The sequence below is a fragment of the Chiloscyllium plagiosum genome, unplaced genomic scaffold, assembly GCF_037043375.1.
Source record: "Chiloscyllium plagiosum isolate Xiang-an unplaced genomic scaffold, Cpla_swu_hap1 HiC_scaffold_36, whole genome shotgun sequence".
In the NCBI taxonomy this organism is placed as follows: domain Eukaryota; kingdom Metazoa; phylum Chordata; class Chondrichthyes; order Orectolobiformes; family Hemiscylliidae; genus Chiloscyllium; species Chiloscyllium plagiosum.
The window spans coordinates 33,651,352-33,673,650 of NW_028270174.1; the positions used below are offsets into that span (position 1 = coordinate 33,651,352).

The window sequence follows — 22,299 nt, forward strand, 5'->3', positions numbered from 1 at the left end:
AAGAAGAACTCGAGGAAATTGCAATCAGGGGCGTTATTATGCTAATTGTTGGAGCTGCTGGCTAGGAAGATCCCTGGGTCCTTACTGATAGGTCTTTAAAGAAGCGACTCATGATATTTGATATGTTGCTTTTAACTTTCCAAAACTCCTTAGATTTGGTGAAAGTTTCATTAGATTGGAAAACAACAAGTGTAACTCCTTTGTTAACAAAGGGACAAGACTATAAACAGGCCAGTTAGCTTAATATTTATTGTAGGAATAGTGTTAGGTAGTGTTATTAAATACATTATAGCAGGACACAGAAAAGTTTGAGCATTCTGGAAGAGTCAACATGGATTTTTTCAATTCTTTGAGAAAATAATGGGCTGCAGATAAGGAACAGGTGAATATGTAGTGTTCTTGAATTCAAGAAATTTGGTAAGATGCCACATTAGCAGAAATAGAAGACTGTATCGCCAACAGGACATATAGGAGTAGGCCATGCAGCCTGCCCTGCCATTCAATAGAGTCATGGTTGACTGAACTCTTCAATCCTTTTTAGCTATCCCACCACCTAACCTTGTATGTACAGGAAGTTTACTAGACTAATACTAGAAATGGACAGGTTATCTAACAAGGAAAGATGGAGTAAGAGGCAGCTTGATTGTAACATTCAAATACTCAAGTGCAAAAAGGTAGATTCCTCATGTCAGAGGATTTAGAACGAGGGAGTAATTGCTCCAAAATATGGGGTTGACCATTTTTGTTTACACTAGCCTTTGGAGGAAGAACGCTTTAATGTTCTTAAGACAGATTAATAAGCAGAAGGATAAAACGTTGAAATCAAATATCAGTCCTCATTTTAGACTTGTGGGACTCCATTTATTTGTAATCTTTTAGCCCTCACACTTCAATCTGTTTTCTTTGTCCTTGCCTGGGAAGTTCATGGTGTTGAGTGATCAGGACATGACGGGAAAGCTCATTTGCAGCCATCCAGAATATTTAGACATTTTCAATATTTGGCTTGGAATGTTGGGAGAGGCAATTAAGGGTGAAAGATAATCACATTACTATTTATAATCTCTGGTATGGGGCATTCATCTAAAAAAAACACATACTGTCTCATACCAAACTCACTTGCCTCCATACAAAAGTACATTGATGAACTGGTAGATCAGATTTTATAACAGATGACTGCAAATGATACCAGGCAGATGTGGTTACCGCAGATGCTGGAGATTAGAGTCTTAATTAGAGTGGTGCTGGAAAAGAATAGCAGGTCAGGCATCATCAGAGGAGCAGAAAAATTGACATTTCAGGCAAAAGCCCTTCATCAGAAATTCTTGTTATGAAGGGCTTTTGCAGAAAACGTTGATTTTCCTGCTCTTCAGATACTACCTGACCTGCTGTGCTTTTCCAGCCCCACTCTAATCTGCAAATGATACCACCTACTCTGCATCAGATTTGCAAATCACTTGAGCTGTTCAGTTTTGCACAGGTGTAGGTTGAATATTGCCAGACCAATCTCACTAATCCACAGCAATCAAATATTGCAACTTCCCAACTATGTTGATAGGGAGTCCCTAGAATACACTGGACACTTTCCACGTCTCAGCAGCCAACACTTTCACAAGGACACCATTGACAGAGGAGAACTTGCTCAGCCTGCTACAAACTATGATAGCAAGTGTTTGACCAAAATAAACCTCAAAATGTTCTAGTTGAAGTCAGCATCCTGCTGTACAACAGTGAGATACAATTATACATTAACAATAAGTACAAGAAATGCCATCAACAAATGTATCCACCATATTCTCCAAGAGCAATGAAAAGACCACTGAACAAATCCCAGAATCATTATTGATGTAGCTTCATGAGCATTTTCTTCCCAGCGTTTCTTTTTCTTTCTGATTCGACTTTGGGCACCAACAGAGTGTAGATGTAAAGATGTTTTCTTGAGCTTTGTATTTGGAACTTTGTTCAGATAGATAATACTGGTTCATTTTCATTCCAACAAGTTGTATATTTAGGCATCATTTTCAAACTTGATCCTTACGATAACAATGCACACAAGTCTAATCTCAACTGCAGTCAAGTTCTGAACTATAGCTCTTACTATAATCAGTTGGATCCAAAATAACTTTTGCTCCAGCTCTACCTTGGTGTGATGTACATGTGTCAAAATCCTGAACTATTTTTTTCATTTACTTTCTTTACACCATCTATTGAAAGCCACACACCTGATTTCTAATTACCCCACACCATGATACTCCTGTACAATGCAACTTGCTGCTTCAAGGTACCATTTCCTCTCAGTGACCACATGTGGAGGGGTGGCAAAGGTAGATGCTGCTGGACTCTACTATAGGGAAGAAGAGAAAAAGCAGCTAAAATGATAATGAAACTCAAGTCATTTAACTAGATAATATTGGGTTCGAGCTTATGATTTGATAAAATATACTGATTTAGTTATTTAAAAAACTTGCTAAAGGGCATTTTCAACTGCTACTCAATGTATATTGGGATTTGTTTAGCATTGTTGCACTATATACAAAATTCTGGAAAGTAGTGAAAAACTATATCTACAATTATTGTCTTGCAGTTTTACAGTGCTGATTACGTGAATGAAATTAAAGGAATGTAATAAGTAATAATACACATTAACCTAACTAGTGAAACCTGCATGAATTCGATGAAACTAAATTCAAGTATAATGCTTTTAAATTTCAAAATAAATGCTTATGAAGTAAATGAGCATTTTAAAAGATATCCCTCGATGCAGTCTCCCCCATAGTTTTCTACAGTCCATTTAAAACAAAATTTTTAACTGTTAAAACAACAAGCTGGACTTGTGTGTTGGAACTCAAATGCTAAACACTACATGTTCAATACTACAGGCATATTTCATTTTCATACCTGGTGAACTGAATTATGGCATTAATTTGGAGTGCCGAGTCTTGTTTTGGACACTGCCAAACTAAGTTAACATTAGTTACACTGCCAGCCACATGCACAGAATGAGCAAAACCAATTAAAACTACCACCACATAGACTGTCCCTCTTATTCAGGGTGGAAATATTTGAATAGAAATTAAATTCCAGAAGTGCTAAAGTATCACAAACTTCACAGCACAACCAGTTTAGCAGAAGTATCGAGATTGATTTCAGGTCATATTAACATGTTATTAAAATAACACTCCATTACCAAATTCAGAGAGCAATAGAGTGCAACCAATGTCTTGAGCACAAGTAGATTGTGTATTATCTCTGCAAAGTTAGATATTTTCCACAGCATTATCTGAATGAACAAATTGATCATAGTTTTGAAATGATAAAGACAACCTGTTTTACAGAATAGACTCTGCACTCATCACCATTTAGTGTTCTTTGTAACCTTCATTAAGGATTTCTGGTGATTTACATAACAGTATTGTAAAACACACAGGTGACAATGACTCAACTACACACCTTTATTATAACTCAATATTCGCAGCATTCAGGGATGGAGAGTATAGTTCTTCCAGTAACTCTTCAGAAACTGACTTGCACTAAATATTTTGACTATGTTTTCAGAGGATACTCTGTTGCATATATCACTGCATACTGAATGAGAGATTATTAAAAGAAACGATTTAGGCCATAGACTCAAACATTCCATTGGTGTTTTTGCAATAAAATAGCTGTTTCAACATGACAATTTTATTGGCTGTTATTTTTCATAATGTGCACATGACCTATCATGTGAAGCCAATTCAAAAAAGAATTAGATAAAGGCATGAAGTGGAATTGCAGAAAGGCCGGTGATTGTTCAAGTGCTTGAAAACTGGGATAGATAAAAACATTTTTCAGTAAGATTATATAGATCTGTATCCTAACAGCACAGTTACACAAACCAATTTTGCAGGATTCTTGTTTCCACCATTTTAATACTAATGACGCTGAACTAGGTACATGTGAGAATAACTGAATGTGCCATGTAAGCCAGACATACAAGAGAAACTGTAGTCTCAGGTAATGGGCACAAAGGACTTTAAATATATAAAAGTAAAGAGGCTGTATTCAATCCACTTCCATTTCTGTGCCCTGATTTTCTGCTGGCTTTTGCTGTTTGGTGTTGTCACCAGCTGCAGCATTAGATTCAGACTTTGCATCAGTTCCACCTTCCTTACTAAGTGGTCCATTCGCTTTCTCTTTTTCTGGAAGTGGCTCCATTTTGGGTTTTGGTTGGTTAACGATTGGGTCACAAGTTGTCTCCAGTTCCTAGATTAATACATAAATGGTAAGAGTGAAAACATTTTTAAAAACTCCTAATCCAGTACTATAACAATTAGTGTATTTTCACTGTGCTTACACACAAGGTTACTGTACAAAGTAAAGCTCATATTTAAAGTAATATACTGGTATGGATACAAGATTGGCTGACAGTATGCACAAATCTTTGGCAGCATTTGACAAGTGGGGGTCCAGCAAGAGTCTGTGCGGGTCCCTCACCTTTGTTTTAAAATCAAAAACTATAGAGATTGAAAGTAACAGAAGTAACAAAAGTGGATAGGAACACGTTAAAATGACAACTATATGGACCACATTAAGTCAGTGGGCAAAAATCTCAGATGGAACATAACGTGGGAAGTTGTTCACTTTGACAGGAAGACAGATTACTTGAATGGAGAATGCTGCAGAATTACAAGGTGCAGAGGAATCTAGGTATTCTAATGAGTCACAAAAGGGGAGTATGTAGGTCCAGCACAATCAGGATGCCAGCCTATATTACAGAAATTGAACAAAATACAGAGTATCAGCTGGACCACATTTTGCCGTTACAGATTTGGACTCCTTATTCAAGGAAGGATGCAAATGTATTGAAAGAAAGTGAAGACTGCAGATGCTGGAGATCAGAGCTGAAAAATGTGTTGCTGGAAAAGCACAGCAGGTCAGGCAGCATCCAAGGAGCAGGAGAATCGACGTTTCGGGCATATGCCCGAAACATCGATTCTCCTGCTCCTTGGGTGCTGCCTGACCTGCTGCGCTTTTCCAGCAACACATTTTTCAGTGCAAATGTATTGGAGGCAATTTACAGGAATTTTACTAGATTAATTCTTGGAAACAGACTGCCATATGAGGAAGAGTAGACAAACTGAGTTTGTTTCGCTAACGTTCAGATGTACGAGAGGTGATTTGAGTATACAAGATCTTGACAAGGTAGACATGGAAAGAATGTTTCCCACTTATGGGTGAATCCAGAACTAGGGGACACCTAAAATTAAAGGTTACCCCTTTCGGGTGGAGATGAGGAGAAATTCTTTGAAGGTTGTACCATTTTCAAATGCAGTCTCAGAAGTTGTGGAAGCAGGGTCACCAAATAGTTTTAAAAGGTAGAAGTTAGGTTATTTTTATACCAGAGATTTCAGAGATTACAAGTGATAGTAGAAATATAGAATTCTGAAAACAAACAGATCAGCCATGATTTTATTAAATGGCTGAGCATGCTTTAATGCTAAACAACACACATTTGCTCCTAATTTGAGGTTTATATCAACTTTTTTCAGAAAAAAAGAGAACATTGTAAATTCATGATATAAATCAAAATCCTAGAATAATAAAGCACTGGTGGTGATCACGGAACCCACTGTGCATATGCCAGCTCTTTGAATGAACTACACACATCAATCCCACTAATCTGTTTCCACTACCCTGTTTGTTATGATATAGAATGCAGTGCAAGAACACTTGCATCTTGGTTTTTTTTTGTCAATTATCTCAAAAGCTGTCATCTAGTTATGGACCTATCTGCACTGTAAACAGTGTCACATCATTTATCAAAATCTTTCATCTTGGATCATTGCATGAGCCAAGATGATCAGTGCACGCTTTTCTATTGTTTCTATAGAAATCAAAGTTCTGCATCCTTGGTCCATTCTAGAAAACCTAGTCTACAGCTTCTCAGAGATCATGAAATGTAATGGCTAGAATTGGGTGCAACATTCTATTAGAGGCCAATGTAGCGTTTTACAAAGATTCAGTATTGAAGTATTTGGCAGTTTTACTTTACTTTCCCATTTATAGTCAAGAGTAGTGTACGATTTACCAGCCATCTCAACTTATCCTACTAACTTCAAATGTTTATGCCTGCACACTTCCAGGTCTCTTCATTTTGCATTCTCCTTAAAATTGTACTTGAAAATTTGGCTTGCTTGCCTCTTTTCTCAAAAAGAATTGCTTTAAATTTAGAACTCCCAAAACCTAAAGTCCTAGATAGGTATAAAATATGGAGATCAAACAAACCAGTAAACAAAATGTTAGACTTTCCATACAGATCCTCTTTGGCCTTAAAATTAGCCACCCTCCATTTGAGGATTTTTCAGTTTTGATTGTTGAAGAGTAATTTTGCAAAGGAAAGGAACAATGACGTTCTGATTACTTCCCATTGAAAAATATGGATCAAGGTGGTTCACTTGCACAAATCAAGAATACGTTTCCCATTCTTTTCCCACTATACTGTTATTTTCCCCAAGAACGGAGTCCATCCCTTTTCATTAGTCTGGCTCTGTCTCTTTCTGAAATTTGCCCCTTTTTTGCAATATTTGGTGGTTTATTGCCTACAGTTAACATTGTAATAATTTATCTTTTAATCCAAGTATCTTTCAGCCCTGAAGGACATCATTCCTTTCAGACAGTGACCATTTGTAATTTCTACCATCCCGCTCTTTTTCATTTTGCCATCTTTCTTAAAATGCTTTGAACCAGAAATAAATATCTCAATTTTTGACTTTGAGCTAGTTTTCCACTTATCAGTTCATTATAGCAATTAGTATCAGTGGTAAACCAATCTTATTTATTATACTTGAACAAAGTTAGTTCACTTGCTTTGATATGCGCTTAAACTTAGAGACACACCTGATACTATGGAAAATCAAACTTGTTTATACTTGGGATCCTGTTTAATTTCTTGACAATTTGCTTCAAGTCAAAAATAGATTTCTTTCAGCTTACCTTCAATTTATTTCTTATCTCAGCTGCTTTCACAATAGGATCCTGGAATGACATCTGCTTGTTTTGTGCAATCATTTTACTATTCATCCAATCCATAGCACTGCTGACATCTTTTTCGACTTTTGTCATCTCTGCAGCATCAATATGCTCATAGTTTTCATCCTAAACAATGTTTTTATGTTCAAAAAGGAAACTGTTTTGAGATGTTGCATTTACAGTCTATTCAAATTACCTGAATTTATTCAGCACACTATATTTTTATTTTGATCTATTCTACACTGTTTCAACCAAAACATTAGATGATTCAAATATTAAGCAGAAATCAACTTAATTTCCACTAGAAATGATATACACAACTGCTTGGGAACCACTATAGCATAAATTTATTACATATTATTTGTTTCATACCACAAAAAGTGCTAGTTAAGTGATTCCTTTATATTGCTAATATGCAAATATTAGCATCTGCAAACTCCTACCAATATTGCCGTGGACAAATGCATTTGGAATAGGTAGAACAAGGACATGGTCAAGTGGTTTCCCTTTATGTTGGTATTCTTGCCACAGATCTGAAAGGTTTTGGCCAGCTCTGTCAGTGTTGGTGCAACCTTGTTATTTTTGGCTTGTACACCGAAGTCCTCACCCAGACTGCATTCCATGCCCTTGCTGCTTCTTCCAAACTGAATTTCAAATAAAGGAGTATGGATTCATTAACTGAAGGGTAGTAGGTAGCAAGTATAAAGTTGCCTTGCCCATGTTTAACAAAGATATCATCACATCTGGAGTTGAAGTTGAGGACTCTAGGGCCAGTACTTTGCAACTGCACGTCAGTGTCACCATTACTGATGGGTATGTCCTGCCAGTGAGCTACAATAAAATCAGGGATAGTGATGGAGACCTCAAGGAAATTTGCTTAAAATTGTCAGACTGATCACTTTTATTTTTATAGTTTTGTATAATGGATTGGCTTGCTAGGCCATTTCAGAGGGCACTTAAGAAACAACTTTGAGGGTCTAGAGTTACATATAGGTAAGACTGGGAAGACAATAGATATCATGCCCCAAAAAGTATTCATTAATCATAACGAAGTTTTAAGATTATCTAATAGTTACAAGATTACCATTATTGATATTAGATTCTTAATCCAGATTTATTTACAAAATTTAAATTCTCCAGTTGCCATGGTAGTACCTATTCCCATCTCTGAACCCATCAGTCTTGGACTCTGAATTATTGGTCCATACAACTCCAATGCTACTATGCTTGGTATCACTTTGTGGTAGAAAACAGATCCACGCCTGCATTACTAATCTGCTCAATGGAACAAACATTTTATCCTCTTTAAAAAATACTTTTCCACAGTCATCCAAGGAATTTTGAAGGTCTAAATATTTATGTTTGGAGAGAATTTTGCAAGATGAAAGTGCAATTTTTTAAACAATTAAAATGCTTATCATAGCATCATATTTACATCAAAATTATCACTTCAGAAAATATATGTCATACCTTATTTTTATATGCTTCTACAGTCTTCATGAAAAGCTGGATCTTTTTACCCAGCTCATCAAATGCTTTTGGTCTCTCCTCTTGCTCCTTGTATCTGTTCTGTACTGGATGACCAAGATTCTATGGAAAAGTAATCTAGATTTATTCTTTGTGGGCAAATACATTACTCGTCTTCATCCAGCTTCACAGTCTCAGATGTCCGAATAAAGCTAAATTAAATCTCTATCTTCTGACAATAGCCTCACCACCCCACCATACTTAGAAATTGTTTATTTGAAGACTGCCTCTGCCTTGCTACATCCCCTTATCCACTCAACTCATATCTCTTGCACTGTCTTCAGTATTTTCACTACCACAAATTATACACACTTGCCCCCATGTGTTTTGAACAACCATTTTCTTGTGTGCAGCACTGTATCAAACACCAATGCTAGATAGGTCTGAGTTTGAAATAAGTGAAATCAAACTAAAATGGTTTATTTTAAATAGAATGTTACATTAACACTAGATCTTCAATACAATAACTAAAACTTCACATAAGAAATTTAATCTCTGAAGCAATAGACTATTTTGGATAAAACTTTGGTTTGAAGCTACAAATAATTGAAGAAAATATTAATTTTTAAAAGCAAGTGAGAATTACCGTCATAATGAAAATGGCCAAGGTAACAAATCAAAGTTTTTTGTGACCCAGTTAAAAAACCTTACTTGGTGCAATTTGAATGTCTTATATTATACCACTGTGAAGGCTTCCATTCCAATTATTGTGCTGTATATTGGGAGCAGCCACAGGTTTGTTCAGTTTTCAATGTAAGCAATCTTGTGCAGGATACAGGCATTAGAAAAAGCATCCCCCAAATGCTCCCCAGCTGAAAATAGGGTTATCATCGATAAAGTAGGCCACTTCCCTACAGCATCAGTGGTAATTCCTAAGTGTCTAGTAGATACACATGAAAATACTATAGCAATTCTAGTTAGTGCACCCTAGAGTTGGGATATCATAGATGTCGATTTCAGCATAATTACTAATCCACAAAAATCAAGCAAGTTTGGAACTGTAGTTTATTCAATCAAGAACATTACAAACATAATCAGAAATACTTTCTGTGGAGAGACAGAAGCTGTACCTTTAAGTCATTCAGTTTATCAAGATAAATTTGTTTAGGCTGATCCTCTCCATCTTCATACAACCAGTTTTCGGTTTCTTCCAACAACACAGTGAACCTTTTCTTGTCCTGGAAGACAAAGTTGAGATTAGACTCCCTATAGTATGGAAACAAGCCCTTCGGCCCAACAAATCCATACTGACCCTCCAAACAGTAACCCACCCAGACCCATTCCCTACCCTATATTTGCCCCTGACTAATGCACCTAACACTATGGGCAATTTAGCATGGCCAATTCACCTGACCAGCACATTTTTGAATTGTAGGAGCAGACCGGAGCATCCCTGAGGAAACCACACAGACACGGGGAGAATGTGCAAACTCGTTCCAGACAGACAGTCGTCTGAGGCGGGAATTGGTCCCTGGCGCTGTGAAGCAGCAGTACTAACCACTGAGCCACCATGCCTCCCACAGACATCAAAAGATGCATTGATCATCATGATATTTTTCCTCATGTGCATGCTCAGCAAAGGTCTATTCTCGCTCCAACCATGAAATACATTTTATATAGACATTATTTCTAAAATAACATCATGAAATAAAACTATGGACTGATGAGGAAGTGCTTTCTTTAGACAGTTCCTAGCAATGCCATTCCTTGAAATGGATTATTGTAAATTCTTCAACAGCATGTTCAATCTAAACAAAGTTGAGATACACATTACATAATTGCATTCTAATCACCATACTAGTGACACTAGTGTGAAATGAACATTCAGATTCACCAAAGTTCTGGTATAGAGTCCTATATTCATCCCTCCCATCCAGCACAAACAGATGGCCTGGTTATTTATTGTTTCACTGCCATTTGTAGAACATTGCTATGCACTGTAACAGTTGACACTGTTTTCTGTAAAAGTACGTTGGATTGCCAGGTGGTTATGACATGTGGTAGAAAACTGAAGCCCTTCCTTTCATTTGATACATTTTGAGAAAGAATACGAGAGGGAGTAAGAGGGAGGGGGAATAAAACCTGATAGCATGGACATTAAGTAACTTATATATCAAATGTCATCTGCACAACTTCAACTGCAATTCGAAATATTAAATGGGATTTTTAATACATTTGCAAGATGAAAGAGAAATATATTTTAAAAAGGGAACATACTTCTGCTATTTTTTCATCTTCTCTTATTCCAAACTCTCCACCTGATTCAGTTCAGAAAAGTATCTGAAAGTTCTATAGTGAATTTTCTTCATTGATCAATTCACCAATTTTAATTTGTGTAATATTCTTCATTTGTCATACAGCAGAAACAGACCCTTCAGTCCAACCAATTCATAATCCCAAACTAAACTAGTCCTACCTGCCTGCACCTGGCCCATATCCTTCCAAATATTTCTAATGCATGCACTTATCCAAATATCTTTTGAACACTAATTGTACCCACATCCACTACTTCCTCTGGAAGTCCATTCCACATACAAACCATTCAAAAACAATGAACAGTTGCCCTTAATGTATTTTTTAAAATCTTTCTCCTCTCACCTTAAAAATATGCCTACTAATCTCAAAATCCCCAATCCTAGGGAAAAGAGGCCTGCCTTCACATTATCTATACCCCTCATGATTTTATAAACCTCTAATGTCACCCTCAATCTCCCACACTCCAGTGAAAAACATCACAGCCTATCCTTAAAACCTAAACCATGCATTCCCGCTAACATCTTGGCAAGTTTTTCCTGAACCCTCTCAAGCTTAATGATATCCTTTTTTTAACAGGTTGGTCAGAACCGGATACAGCACTTCAGAAGAGGCCTCACCAACGTCCCAATTCAGAGACTCTGGCCTGAGCAATGAAGTCAAGAGTGTCAAATGCCTTCTTAACCACCCTGTCTCCACACGAGACAAACTTCAAGGAATTATGCACACAAACCCCTAGGCCTCTACGTTCTACAGCACTACTCAAGGCCCTATTTTTGTGCAAGTCCTGCCCTCGTTTGTTTTACCTAAATGCAATACCTCACATTTATCAAAGTTAAACTCCATCTGCCAATTACCCAACTGATGAAAATCTTAGATATCCCTCTTCACTGCACTATACCACCAACTTTGATGTCATCTGCAAACCTACTAACCATGTTTTCTGTATTCTTATCTAAATCATTGATATAAATGACAAAAGTGATCCCTGTGGAATAACTCTGGTAACAGGCCTCCAGTCCAAAAACAAATGTAGACCAATGTTACCTGCCATTAAGCCAATTTTGTATCCATTTGGTAAGCTCACCCCGAATCCCATGTGATCTAACTTTACTAAAAAGTCTACCATGAGGAACTCTGTCAAAGACTTTAACATTGAAGTAAACAACGTAACTTGCATAAAATCATGCCGACTATCCCTAATCATTTTTGCCTTTCCAAGTGCATATAAATGCAATCTTTCAGAATCACCAACAACATACCCAGTCAGATTCACATGTGCTTCTCCCCTTATCCCTTCTTTAAAAAAAGACGTTAGCCACTCTCCAGTCATCCAGCACCTCAGCCATTGTTTTGAATGATCAAGATTTCTACAAGGGGCTTCGCAATTTCCTCTCTAGCTTCCCATAATATCCTGGAATACACTAGATCGGGTCCTGGAGACCTATCCTCCTTCATATTTTTCAAAGATCTTCAGCACTTGCTCTTTTGTGATTTGAATGGTTTTCAAAATATCAATAGTTATTTCCAAGTTCTCTAGCATCCCATTTTCTCCACAGTAAAAATTGATGGAAAATATTTTATATCGCTCCCATCTCCTGAAATTCAACAAAGTGTCCAGCTAACAATGGAAGTAATGGGAGGGACTGGATTATCTTAATTCCTTGCTGTTTCTTTCTTTGCAAATTGTCCACAATGTTCATGGTGACCACATTCCATAAGTAATCCATTGGTTATGGTACGTGTTGCGACATCTTGAGATGTTTTGTTCTTTAAAAGAACCCAAATCTCTCGTTGCCCTCTTGCACTTATTGTATTAGGAGAATTTCTTCAGATTATCCTTAACCTTATCTGCCTATGCTCTCATATCCCTTCTTTGCCTTCTTGATCTCCCTCATCTGCTCAACAGATGCACTTGAACCCAGCTGTCTGTATTTAATGATTCTTAAACTTGACTAGAGTCTCAATATCTTTATTTATTCATTGTTTCCTAATCTTACCAGCTTTACCTTTCATTCTAACTGGAGCATAATGACTCTACTCTCATTATCACATTTTTGAAAGCTTCCCACTTATCAGACTTTGAATTAAAATCACTGTTTAGATTTTACCCTCTAATAGGGTTGGTGCTATACGTACAAAATCCACATACAAAACTGACATTTATACAGGACTGAAAATAGTGGAGATCACAGCAGGTCGGACAGCGTCCATAGAAAAAAAGCAAGCTGAGTCTAGATGACTTCATTAGAGCTGGCACAAACTATGGAGAGGGCTTCATTATACAACAGTTGTGTGTGGAAAGGACAGTCTTACCAGGGAGACATGACAACAGCAAAAGTAACAAGCAAACCTAAAAGAAGGGGAAGGAATGGGAGCGGCTTCACAATTTGAAGGTCTTGAACTGAGTACAGAAGATTGCAAAGTACCCAATCTGAAGAGATGTTGTTTCTCCAGTTAGCAGCATGGCAAGAACAGAAAAGGAGTGTTGAAATGACCAGTTTTAGAAAGGTCACGTCATGCCTGTGTGTAGACCGGTGGTGTTCAGCACAGTCGGCTACGGTGAATTAACCCTACTGGTCCCACATGCGGTATCCTTACTGTTTTTCGAGCAGAAGACAGCACACATGTCAGTAGCACATTGGCTCAGATACAATATTGTGTTATTAGAGATGCCTAACATTGCAAAGCAATGTAACGTCCTTAACCCTGCTAAGCCTTCTCCCCACAGAAGAAGATGGAGACCCACATGATTGCGTTGCTGTAACTAATGAAATCTGCAGCCCTAGACCAGACTTGCAGGATTCACCACTTCAGAAGACAGATATGGAGTTTTTTGTGGATGGGTCAGCATTCAGGAGCAAAGAGACAGGCCAGAATTGTGTTGGGTATGCTGTAGTTGCTACCCACGAGGTAGTCAAAAGGGGGATCATTTCCTTCTCATCTGTCAGCGCAAGCAGCGGAGTTGATTGCCTTGGTTAGCCAGTTTACATGCCTCAAGGGAAGGACAGTGAACAAGGGCAGGGTGCAGCATGAGGGAAGGGTTGTGGTATGGCCCCGATGGTAAACCTTGTCTACCGCAATCATTATTCCCATTCTATGCCAAACTGACACTCGGTAAGGACCATGTGTCAAAAGTGGGGATGTATGACAGTATTTCAGCACACTGGTACACTAAGGGATTTACTCATTACTCCCAGAAATATTGTGAATGATGGGTTATCTGTGCCACTAATAATTCGGTGAGGGGAATACAGATGAGTCAGGCAGCACACCCCCAACCCCAAAGACCCTTTGAACATTTACAGATGGATTTTATTGAACTAACACCCAGCAAAGGGAAAAGTTTCCATGTAGGATTACGTAAGCCACGACATTTGCCCCAACCCTAACTGGTTCGGACCCCGGCACTGGACCAATCCACAGATTCCCGGTCCTCTCACAGGAAGGGGCCAATTTAGTGCTCGAGATGAAGTGAATATTTACACCGACAGCAGATACGCATTTGGGGTTGTACATGATTTTGGAACCCTGTGGAAACACAGGGGCTTCTTGACCTCCACCGGAAGGCCCATCACACAACGTGGCCTGATTTCTGACCTCCTGGAAGCAGTCCTATTGCCTAAATCAATCACGGTGTGTAAATGTGAAGCCCACATGAAAAATAACAATTCAGTTTCTCAAGGCAACACAAAGGCGGACGCTGCAGCAAGGACAGCAGCTGCCATGTGACCAATTTGACATGTGTATGACAAAAATTTGTACCCCAACAGCAAACGTACAGGAGTTATAGTCGAAGGCCACGCCAAAGGAGAAGCGTGAGTGGACAGGAGCGAACATTGGGTGGTCTATTCTCTTGGGAGCAGGGACTACGGTGGCAATAAACAAGATTAACTGCCTCGCATATAGTGTATTATTGTTAGCAAATGAGACAGAGGAAGGTCTAGCATTCATTAAAACAGAGTTAACAGCAGTAAGGGAAGCAGCGATACAAAATCGACTAGTACTAGACATACTGACGGCTGAAAGAGGGGTTGTCTGCAAAATGTTAGGTACCTCATGCTGTTTTAATATTCCTGATGAGTCCCAGAATATCACTAGTGTAATAAATCATATGAAGGTGGCAATAAGACCGCTTCTCCCAGCAGGTGACTCCTGGTTCCAGTGGTTTATCTCCCTTTGTGCTTCGTATAGGACCCTGCTTGTGTACCTGCCTACGCCACTTGCTTATGAGTGCAGTGGGATACCAAATGGTAAAACGATCAGAAGCCCCACAGCAGGAAGATCCAATTGCACAGATCCCACCAAAACGTAACGTTGAAGTGCGAGACGTGTGAAAATGGACTATGTACAGGGCACACCAGAGCAAGTGACAATACCACCACAAAGCTGTGTTACAGATAGATGGTGTCTTGAGGAAAGGTGTGGTGCTCCCTAAGCAATTTGATGTATAGCTATCCGGCTGTGTACTTTTTTTTGTTTTTGTCATTGTCATAAGATGACAAAAAAGGGGGGAAATGCAATGGAAAATTAACATTTATTATAAAAGCATAGACAGGCAAAGAAGCAAGGACCTGACTTTGCAAAGAATTGCAGACCTTTGAAAGTGTTGTAGACAGACAGAAAAAATATAAGCTGATGTACAAGGACAATAAGCTACCATATCAGCTGTCAAGGAATGAGAAAAATAACTCCATATGTGGAAAGGAGCTCAAATGTTCCAAGCTCTTGGCCTTGAGATGCGATAAGACTAAATGAGGTTTAGTATAAAGAGTGTATGCGGAAGTCATTAAATGCCCCTTACATGCAGCATCTTGCCAATGTATTGTATTGCCAAGGGCTTGTATACCCTTGAGTTTCGAAGATTGAGAGGGGATCTGATTGAGACGTATAAGATTATGAAAGGATTGGACACTCTGGCAGTAGGAAACATATTTCCACTGATGGGTGAGTGCCGAACCAGAGGATACAGTTTAAAAATACGGGGTAGACCATTTAGGACAGAGCTCAGGAGAAACATCTTCACCCAGAGAGTGGTAGCTGTGTGGAATGCTCTGCCCCAGAGGGCAGTGGAGGCCCACTCTCTGGATTCATTTAAGAAAGAGTTGGATAGAGCTCTCAAAGATAGTGGAATCAAGGGTTATGGAGATAAGGCAGGAACAGGATACTGATTAGGAATGATCAGCCATGATTATATTGAATGGCGGTGCAGGCTCGAAGGGCTGAATGGCCTACTCCTGCACCTATTGTCTAATTGTATTGGGTCGGCTCTGCAGAGTCCAAAATAAACTATTTCGTTGCTCTTGCTAGCATTTGAGTCAAGTCGATTTAATTTCCACGACAATGTACTGAAGTGAAGTCTTTTGTTTTGCATTTGTACTATCTACCAGTTCTAGTATTTACGTAAAATGCTTCGCAACAGTTTTTCGCACCTCCACTATCAAAACCTCCAGTAGGAAGTATTTGGTTACTGCCAGACAAGAACACATAAGGCCAGTTAAACTATCTTTATGCCAAATGATTTTAACAAGTAGAAAACTACAGACTACGAAACATCTTCAATTAATAGATCTCAATGCTTTTTGGTTAGGGTGATGAAAGTGTGACTATTCCTGCTTAAATAATATTCACTCATCAATGCTGGAAGTAGAAGCCTGTGTGCTACTGAAGGCAAATTTGATTTGAAGATGCTGCCTCTTCCATCAGGTCAATTATTACTACTGAATGTAAATAAAGATGCTATTACTTATACTTTCAGAAACTGCTTGCAGGAAAGCAATAATGCCTGCAGCACGAAAACAGGAAAGTGTCAGAAAGGAAAAAGTCCAGCTACGTACTTATTCAAAACATTATGCATTTTAATTCTGCTCTCTGATTTTGGTTATCTTATCACCCAGCTATAAAGCCAAAAAGGCAAAACACCCCCAGATATCTGCCAATATTCAGAGGTAACCAGAATGCATATTTACGAGACTATTTGACACTATGCTTCAGTTCATATGCCAGACTAAAATAATTCAATGTAAAAGATTATATGAATCAATCGTTTCCACAATTGTTTGGAATAAACTACTTACTGCTTCACTGATGAATTTTTCATAAATTCCATAAAGCTTGTCTCTGACCTCATACACATATTCTTCAACAGCATTTTTGGCATCATTTCTTTCTTTTTCTAACTTGTCCTGCATAATCATCTTACCCTGTGAAATAAGATAAATTAGGATTTATTATTTTTATGCAAAAGCTGTACCAAAGCAGAAGTTCTGTACAAAGTGTGCTTATAAATCTCAAGAAAGTAATTTTAGTGGAAGTTGTGTTTACAAAAAAAACTCCAGTAAAATGAAACAAAGGTTAGGCTGGGTTCTTTGCATTTGTTTGCTTGGGAATAGCTTGCCTGCTTGCCACTTCCACAGGCAAAACTACTTATTGTGAAAGAGACTCACTTCCCTTGCCCATGTCCCACTCCAACCACAAACTCTCCACCATGCCACCACCCCCACCCAGTACAATGCCCACCTCTACCATCAGCACCTGCTCCCTCTCACCCGTAGCAGATCTTCCTGTTCGCACCTTTACCATCCACCACCCCCTCACCTTTCACTTTAGAGGCTTACTTCTGCCAGTGATACTGAGCCTAAGAATGAACATGAAACAGTAAGACTTGTGGGAAATACTAAGTGCACATATCTTTTAGAAAAGGAAAGCTGTTACTCTTACCCAGTTTGGCTTATGTGACTTAAATCCCATGTTAACAGGGCTGACACTTTACCTTCTGGAATGGCTTAACACACCACTATGTTTCATTAAACCTGCAACACTTCAAGATGATCCTCATGCCAGCTTTCAGAGCAATTATAAGATGACCATAACCATATCCAGGTGAAAAACAATGTTATAACTTTACACAGCAGATATTATGCAGAAAGGTTATGCAAGATTCTGGATAATCCATTTATTCAATGTCGTACATACCTCTATTTCAACATAGCTGTTGAGGAGATCCTGACTAAGCTGTTGTGGCAGATCACTTTGGATCAGCAAGTCCACACTCTTCACTTTTATTTTGGGTTTTGTGTTATCATCTTGTTTATTTTCTACAGCTGGATCATTCTGCAGAGAATTAAGTAGTTATGAAACACAAATTATAGAAACTGGAAAACTGTGTGTAATATATATGGTTTTACCAACTTTTTCTTCATTATCAGTGCGTGGTGCCTGAGAGGCTTCATTCTGCTCTTCAGGTTGGTCTTTTTGTTGTGAATGCACTTCTTCCTGATCAACTTGCATATAACCCTTAAAACGTAAAGTACATATCAGTTTGCATTAATATTGAAAAAAATTGCGAAGTACCGAAAGTACATTGGTAAAAATGCACTCCAAGAAAGTGGCTGACTACTCACTACTGGAAGTGCAACAATGTAATTTCAATAAAAGAAAGGTGGCAGTATTATTATGCAAAATCGCCTATTAATGCTCAAATATTAACCTGATTTTATTTAAAATAAGATAAATCTCAACATAAGGCAAAAAGAGATAGCCTGTACTATGATTATCTTCGTGTATGCTTAATTTCTGAAACCGTCTGATTTTCTGATTTACCTTCTTATTCTTTCCAATTGTCAAACTCAGTCAAGATGGTACATATGGCAAAATGATATGCCAAAGTATGAAACACGGATGGCTTGTGCATTTGCTATAATGGCACTATTAATCCTCCTTTGTTACTCTATTCAGTTGTCTATGGTGATGATGGGCCATGAAGATTTATTTTATTAGATCTCAATAACTGCATACAGGTTGCACAGACTTATATTAACTAGTTCTCACAAATGGGAGGAAGACATGCTTGCTCAGAGTCAGAGTCAAACTGATTTTTCAGCCACATGCTGTGACAGTCTGAGTAGAACCCTGTATAGCTCAAATACCAATTCTTTCAGAACCATCAGCAATATAACAAGATGGCTCCCAAGTGCTCAAGAGTGCTGCAAAGTTATTCTCTCAATCACAGAATGGTCTTTTCCATTTAAACAGATTACTCTCCAAATGTATAAGTTAGCAGGTTTGAAACCACAATCCAATGAACTCAAAGGAAAAATGTTATCCCTTGCTCCACTGAATCACTGTCATTTTAAGCTTTCCAGTAACAGTTACAAGATCATAGCTAGACATGAATTAGCCTGTCACCTGAATTTGTATTGGTAAAATCACCTTTCACAAACTCATCATATCTGTAATCCAATGTTGTGATATTTGGGGCAGGCAAACTGTTTGCCAGCAGTCCACTGAAGAGGGTTGACCAGTAACAGTGGTGACATTGATGAAGATGTGGCAACTGAGACTTTGCACTGCCTGTTCTCCAATTGAAAACAGTCTATTCACAGATGTGCCCTCCCTTGCAAGTGTCCAATCTCATGGTGGATTTGTTCCTGGTTGCCAAGGTTGCCAAGGTTGGAGGTTTGAGCTATAGGCAGAGGCTGAATAGGCTGGGGCTATTTTACCTGGAACATCACAGCCTGATGGACAATCTTATAGAAGTTTATAAAATCATGAGGGGCATGGATATGGTGAATAGCCAAAGTCTTTTCTCTAGGGTAAGGCAATCCAAAACTAGAAGGCATAGATAGACTTAAAGATGAGGGGGAAAGATATAAAAGGGACACACTGGGTTACTTTTAAATGCAGGGTGGTGCATATACAGAATGAGCTGCCACAGGAAGTGGTGAAGGCTGGTATAATTACAATATTTAAGTATGAAGGGATTAAAGAGATATGCACCAAATGCTAGCAAATGGGACTAGATTAATTTAGGATATCTGGTCCATGTGGATAAGTTGGACTAAGGGTCTGTTTCCGTGTTGTACAATTCTAGGACTTTATGAAACCAGGCTGTTTTATAGGTTAACCTCTACTCTCCTCTCCTACCCCCATTCCCACCCCCCGAAAAAAAACTTTACAATAAATTATAAATAATGTGTGAAAGTAGAATTTTTAAAAACTAGTTCAGATGACGCTATTGTTTCATTTACAATATGGCACAGAGATCAGTGTCTCAGCTCAGAAGTAGGGGAGAGGTCCATTCCTCTAGTCTTTATTGTGGGTAGAGGTATGGGCACCTCATTTAGCTTCAATGCTTCTGAACTGCAGGAAGAGGGCAGGGGGGTGGGTGGAAGATAAACCCCACAGTCACTATTCAATAATCCATGCTAAAACTGTACATGCATATCAGGAATGACACAGCAAAACAAAATTACATCAACTGCAATACCATCGTGGGGAATATTATGCTGACAAATATTTGGGTAGCAACTGGAAAAATGTTAGATCACCACTTTTGTTTTCCTTTATTTTTCTCATTTTTTGGTTTGGAACTTTGAGCCAAAGTTGTGAATTGAACTTTAAACAGCAACCTTCATTTTAAAAAGAGAACAAACTAATGTTTGCACTTGGGAAGTGGCTTGGAAAGATAACTGCAGTTTAATCATTGTTCTAAGAACACTGCAGATGATTCAGCAATAGGATATGTTATACTCAAGGACTTGGTAGCTGGTTGGATGTTGCACTGGTTAATCAAGGGGAGGCCATGCTGTGAGCCAATTAAACTACTCTGAAAAAGAGAAACCTCAGATTAAACCGACTTTTGATCTTTTGTTTGAACAGAAGGCCATGTGCTTTGAAGGTGCATTGATTTTAGTCTCCCTAGTTTGCTATCCATTTAAAGAATTGTTGAATGTTCTAAGAATTCTAGCTTAAAAAGAAATAAATCATCTAGAGTCTGCTGGGAGCTGTTGAGAGAGAGAGAGATTTACGATCAAGGACAACTGATTCTAATTAGACATTAATTAGCTTACATTGTTGTTAAGCTTTGCTGTGCTAAAGATAGATTAATAACAAACTGCTCATTTTTGTTTAAGATACAAACTTGGTGTTCAAGTTCTGTTATTCACAAAGCTTCATCAGGAAAAATTCAAAAATTGAGGGGGTCATAGATATTCCACTTTAATTATTCTGCAACTCCAGTAATAGTGAGGCTGACTTAGTTTGGCTTGCTGTCCCAGTGTCATAACAATGTAAAGAAACAGACAGACTCTCGAGACTCAACCACCCATTAATGCAAATCATTTAACATACATAATACTAAAAAAGAAATGATCATTGCTATACTTTTGCTTAAATGGGTTTCTATCAAGTGAAATTTCCAGGAACAAAGCACCAAAATGACAGCAACACGTACCCTGGAATTTGAAAGACTGCAAGTTTAGGATTTAACATGTTCACTATTTTGTATACCTGATCATCGTTTTTTGCATTTGTTGTGCCACGAGAGGGTTGATCAGTTTCCATCGGAACATCTTCAACCTGACTTCCATCTGGTTTCTGTTTCTCAATCAGTGATGCACTGGAGACGTTGAAAATACCATGGATATTGACTCTAACTTTGACTTTGACTTTCGAATTTTCACCATCACTTTGAGGAATTACATTTTGAATAGTAAACCGACCTGAATCAAAACAAATGGTAATGTAATTAAGTAAAGAACTAGATGGGTTACTTATGGATTAGTTCATTTTCATTCTAAAGTACATATCCCAGAATTGATTGAAGATCACAGTATTAATTGACAATTTGGAAAGTCTACAAGTAGATACAGTAGAAAAATGGAAAACATCAGTGAGACAAAAAAACCCATTATTTACAATTTAAAAAAATTTGAATGTGCTTTGTTAATTACCTGCCATAGAATATAGAATCTCAATCCTTAAGAGAAGTACAAGTTGTATGTGCAGAAGTGGTTAAACAATACTGAAATCAAGAGAAGGAATGAATCCAGGCTTGTACATGTATATGATACAAACTGTCAGCTGATTGAGACAGTGAGTGCCAAAGCTTTCATATCAGAAAAACTTCAAATTCCATTTTTAGTCTGACTGATTTCAAAGTAGTACTGGAGGTGCAAGTGATTCCAGGGTTAGCCACAATACTATGTTAAGAAAGAAATACAAAGCTTTTCAAACCTCACCACAACAAACTCCTGATGGAAGGGCTTTTCGTAGAGGTCAGTTAAGGATGGGTTTTGATTTGGCTGATGAATTTATGCTGGCAGTTTTAGAACAATAGATGGAAAATAGTCATCCTATTGCAGTGCAATAAGCAGAATGCTGTTCACAAACATCAAAATATTTAATAAAATATTAGGCGTTTGAGGAAATAGCTCAGATTTTGGAAACAATTAACATGAATCTCAAATACTTTCAGTTTGTGCTGCAAAAATATTTTAAAGCTACTGGGTGAAAGTACATCTTCATGCAGGAGTTAACATAAACATACAGCCCATCTAAACACTACAGTAGATTTCAGAAAATACAAAGACTAGAAATCTTAAATGTTTGGAAGAAATCCAATTTCAACTCAACTTTGAAAACAGATGGATTTGAGATACCTCCCCTGGCACAGAGCTCCAGGCACCTTCTCCTCTAAAAATTCCACCTCTCCTCATCACAACCTTAAACTTA

General features: G+C 38.1%; 1 protein-coding gene across 1 annotated transcript in view; it reads right to left on the reverse strand.

The window, feature by feature from the left end:
- Window positions 1-229: 229 nt before the first annotated feature.
- LOC122539393 (heat shock 70 kDa protein 4L-like) overlaps window positions 230-22,299 on the reverse strand; it is a 62,852-nt gene continuing 40,782 nt past the window's right edge. The window contains exons 12-19 of the mRNA XM_043674184.2: window positions 21,076-21,287; window positions 17,977-18,081; window positions 17,761-17,898; window positions 16,863-16,988; window positions 9,603-9,710; window positions 8,476-8,595; window positions 6,970-7,131; window positions 230-4,239 (exon numbers count right to left, since the gene is read on the reverse strand). Coding sequence (XP_043530119.1) covers window positions 4,039-4,239; window positions 6,970-7,131; window positions 8,476-8,595; window positions 9,603-9,710; window positions 16,863-16,988; window positions 17,761-17,898; window positions 17,977-18,081; window positions 21,076-21,287 — 1,172 coding nt within the window. The 3' untranslated portion in view covers window positions 230-4,038. The remainder of the gene's footprint in view (window positions 4,240-6,969; window positions 7,132-8,475; window positions 8,596-9,602; window positions 9,711-16,862; window positions 16,989-17,760; window positions 17,899-17,976; window positions 18,082-21,075; window positions 21,288-22,299) is intronic.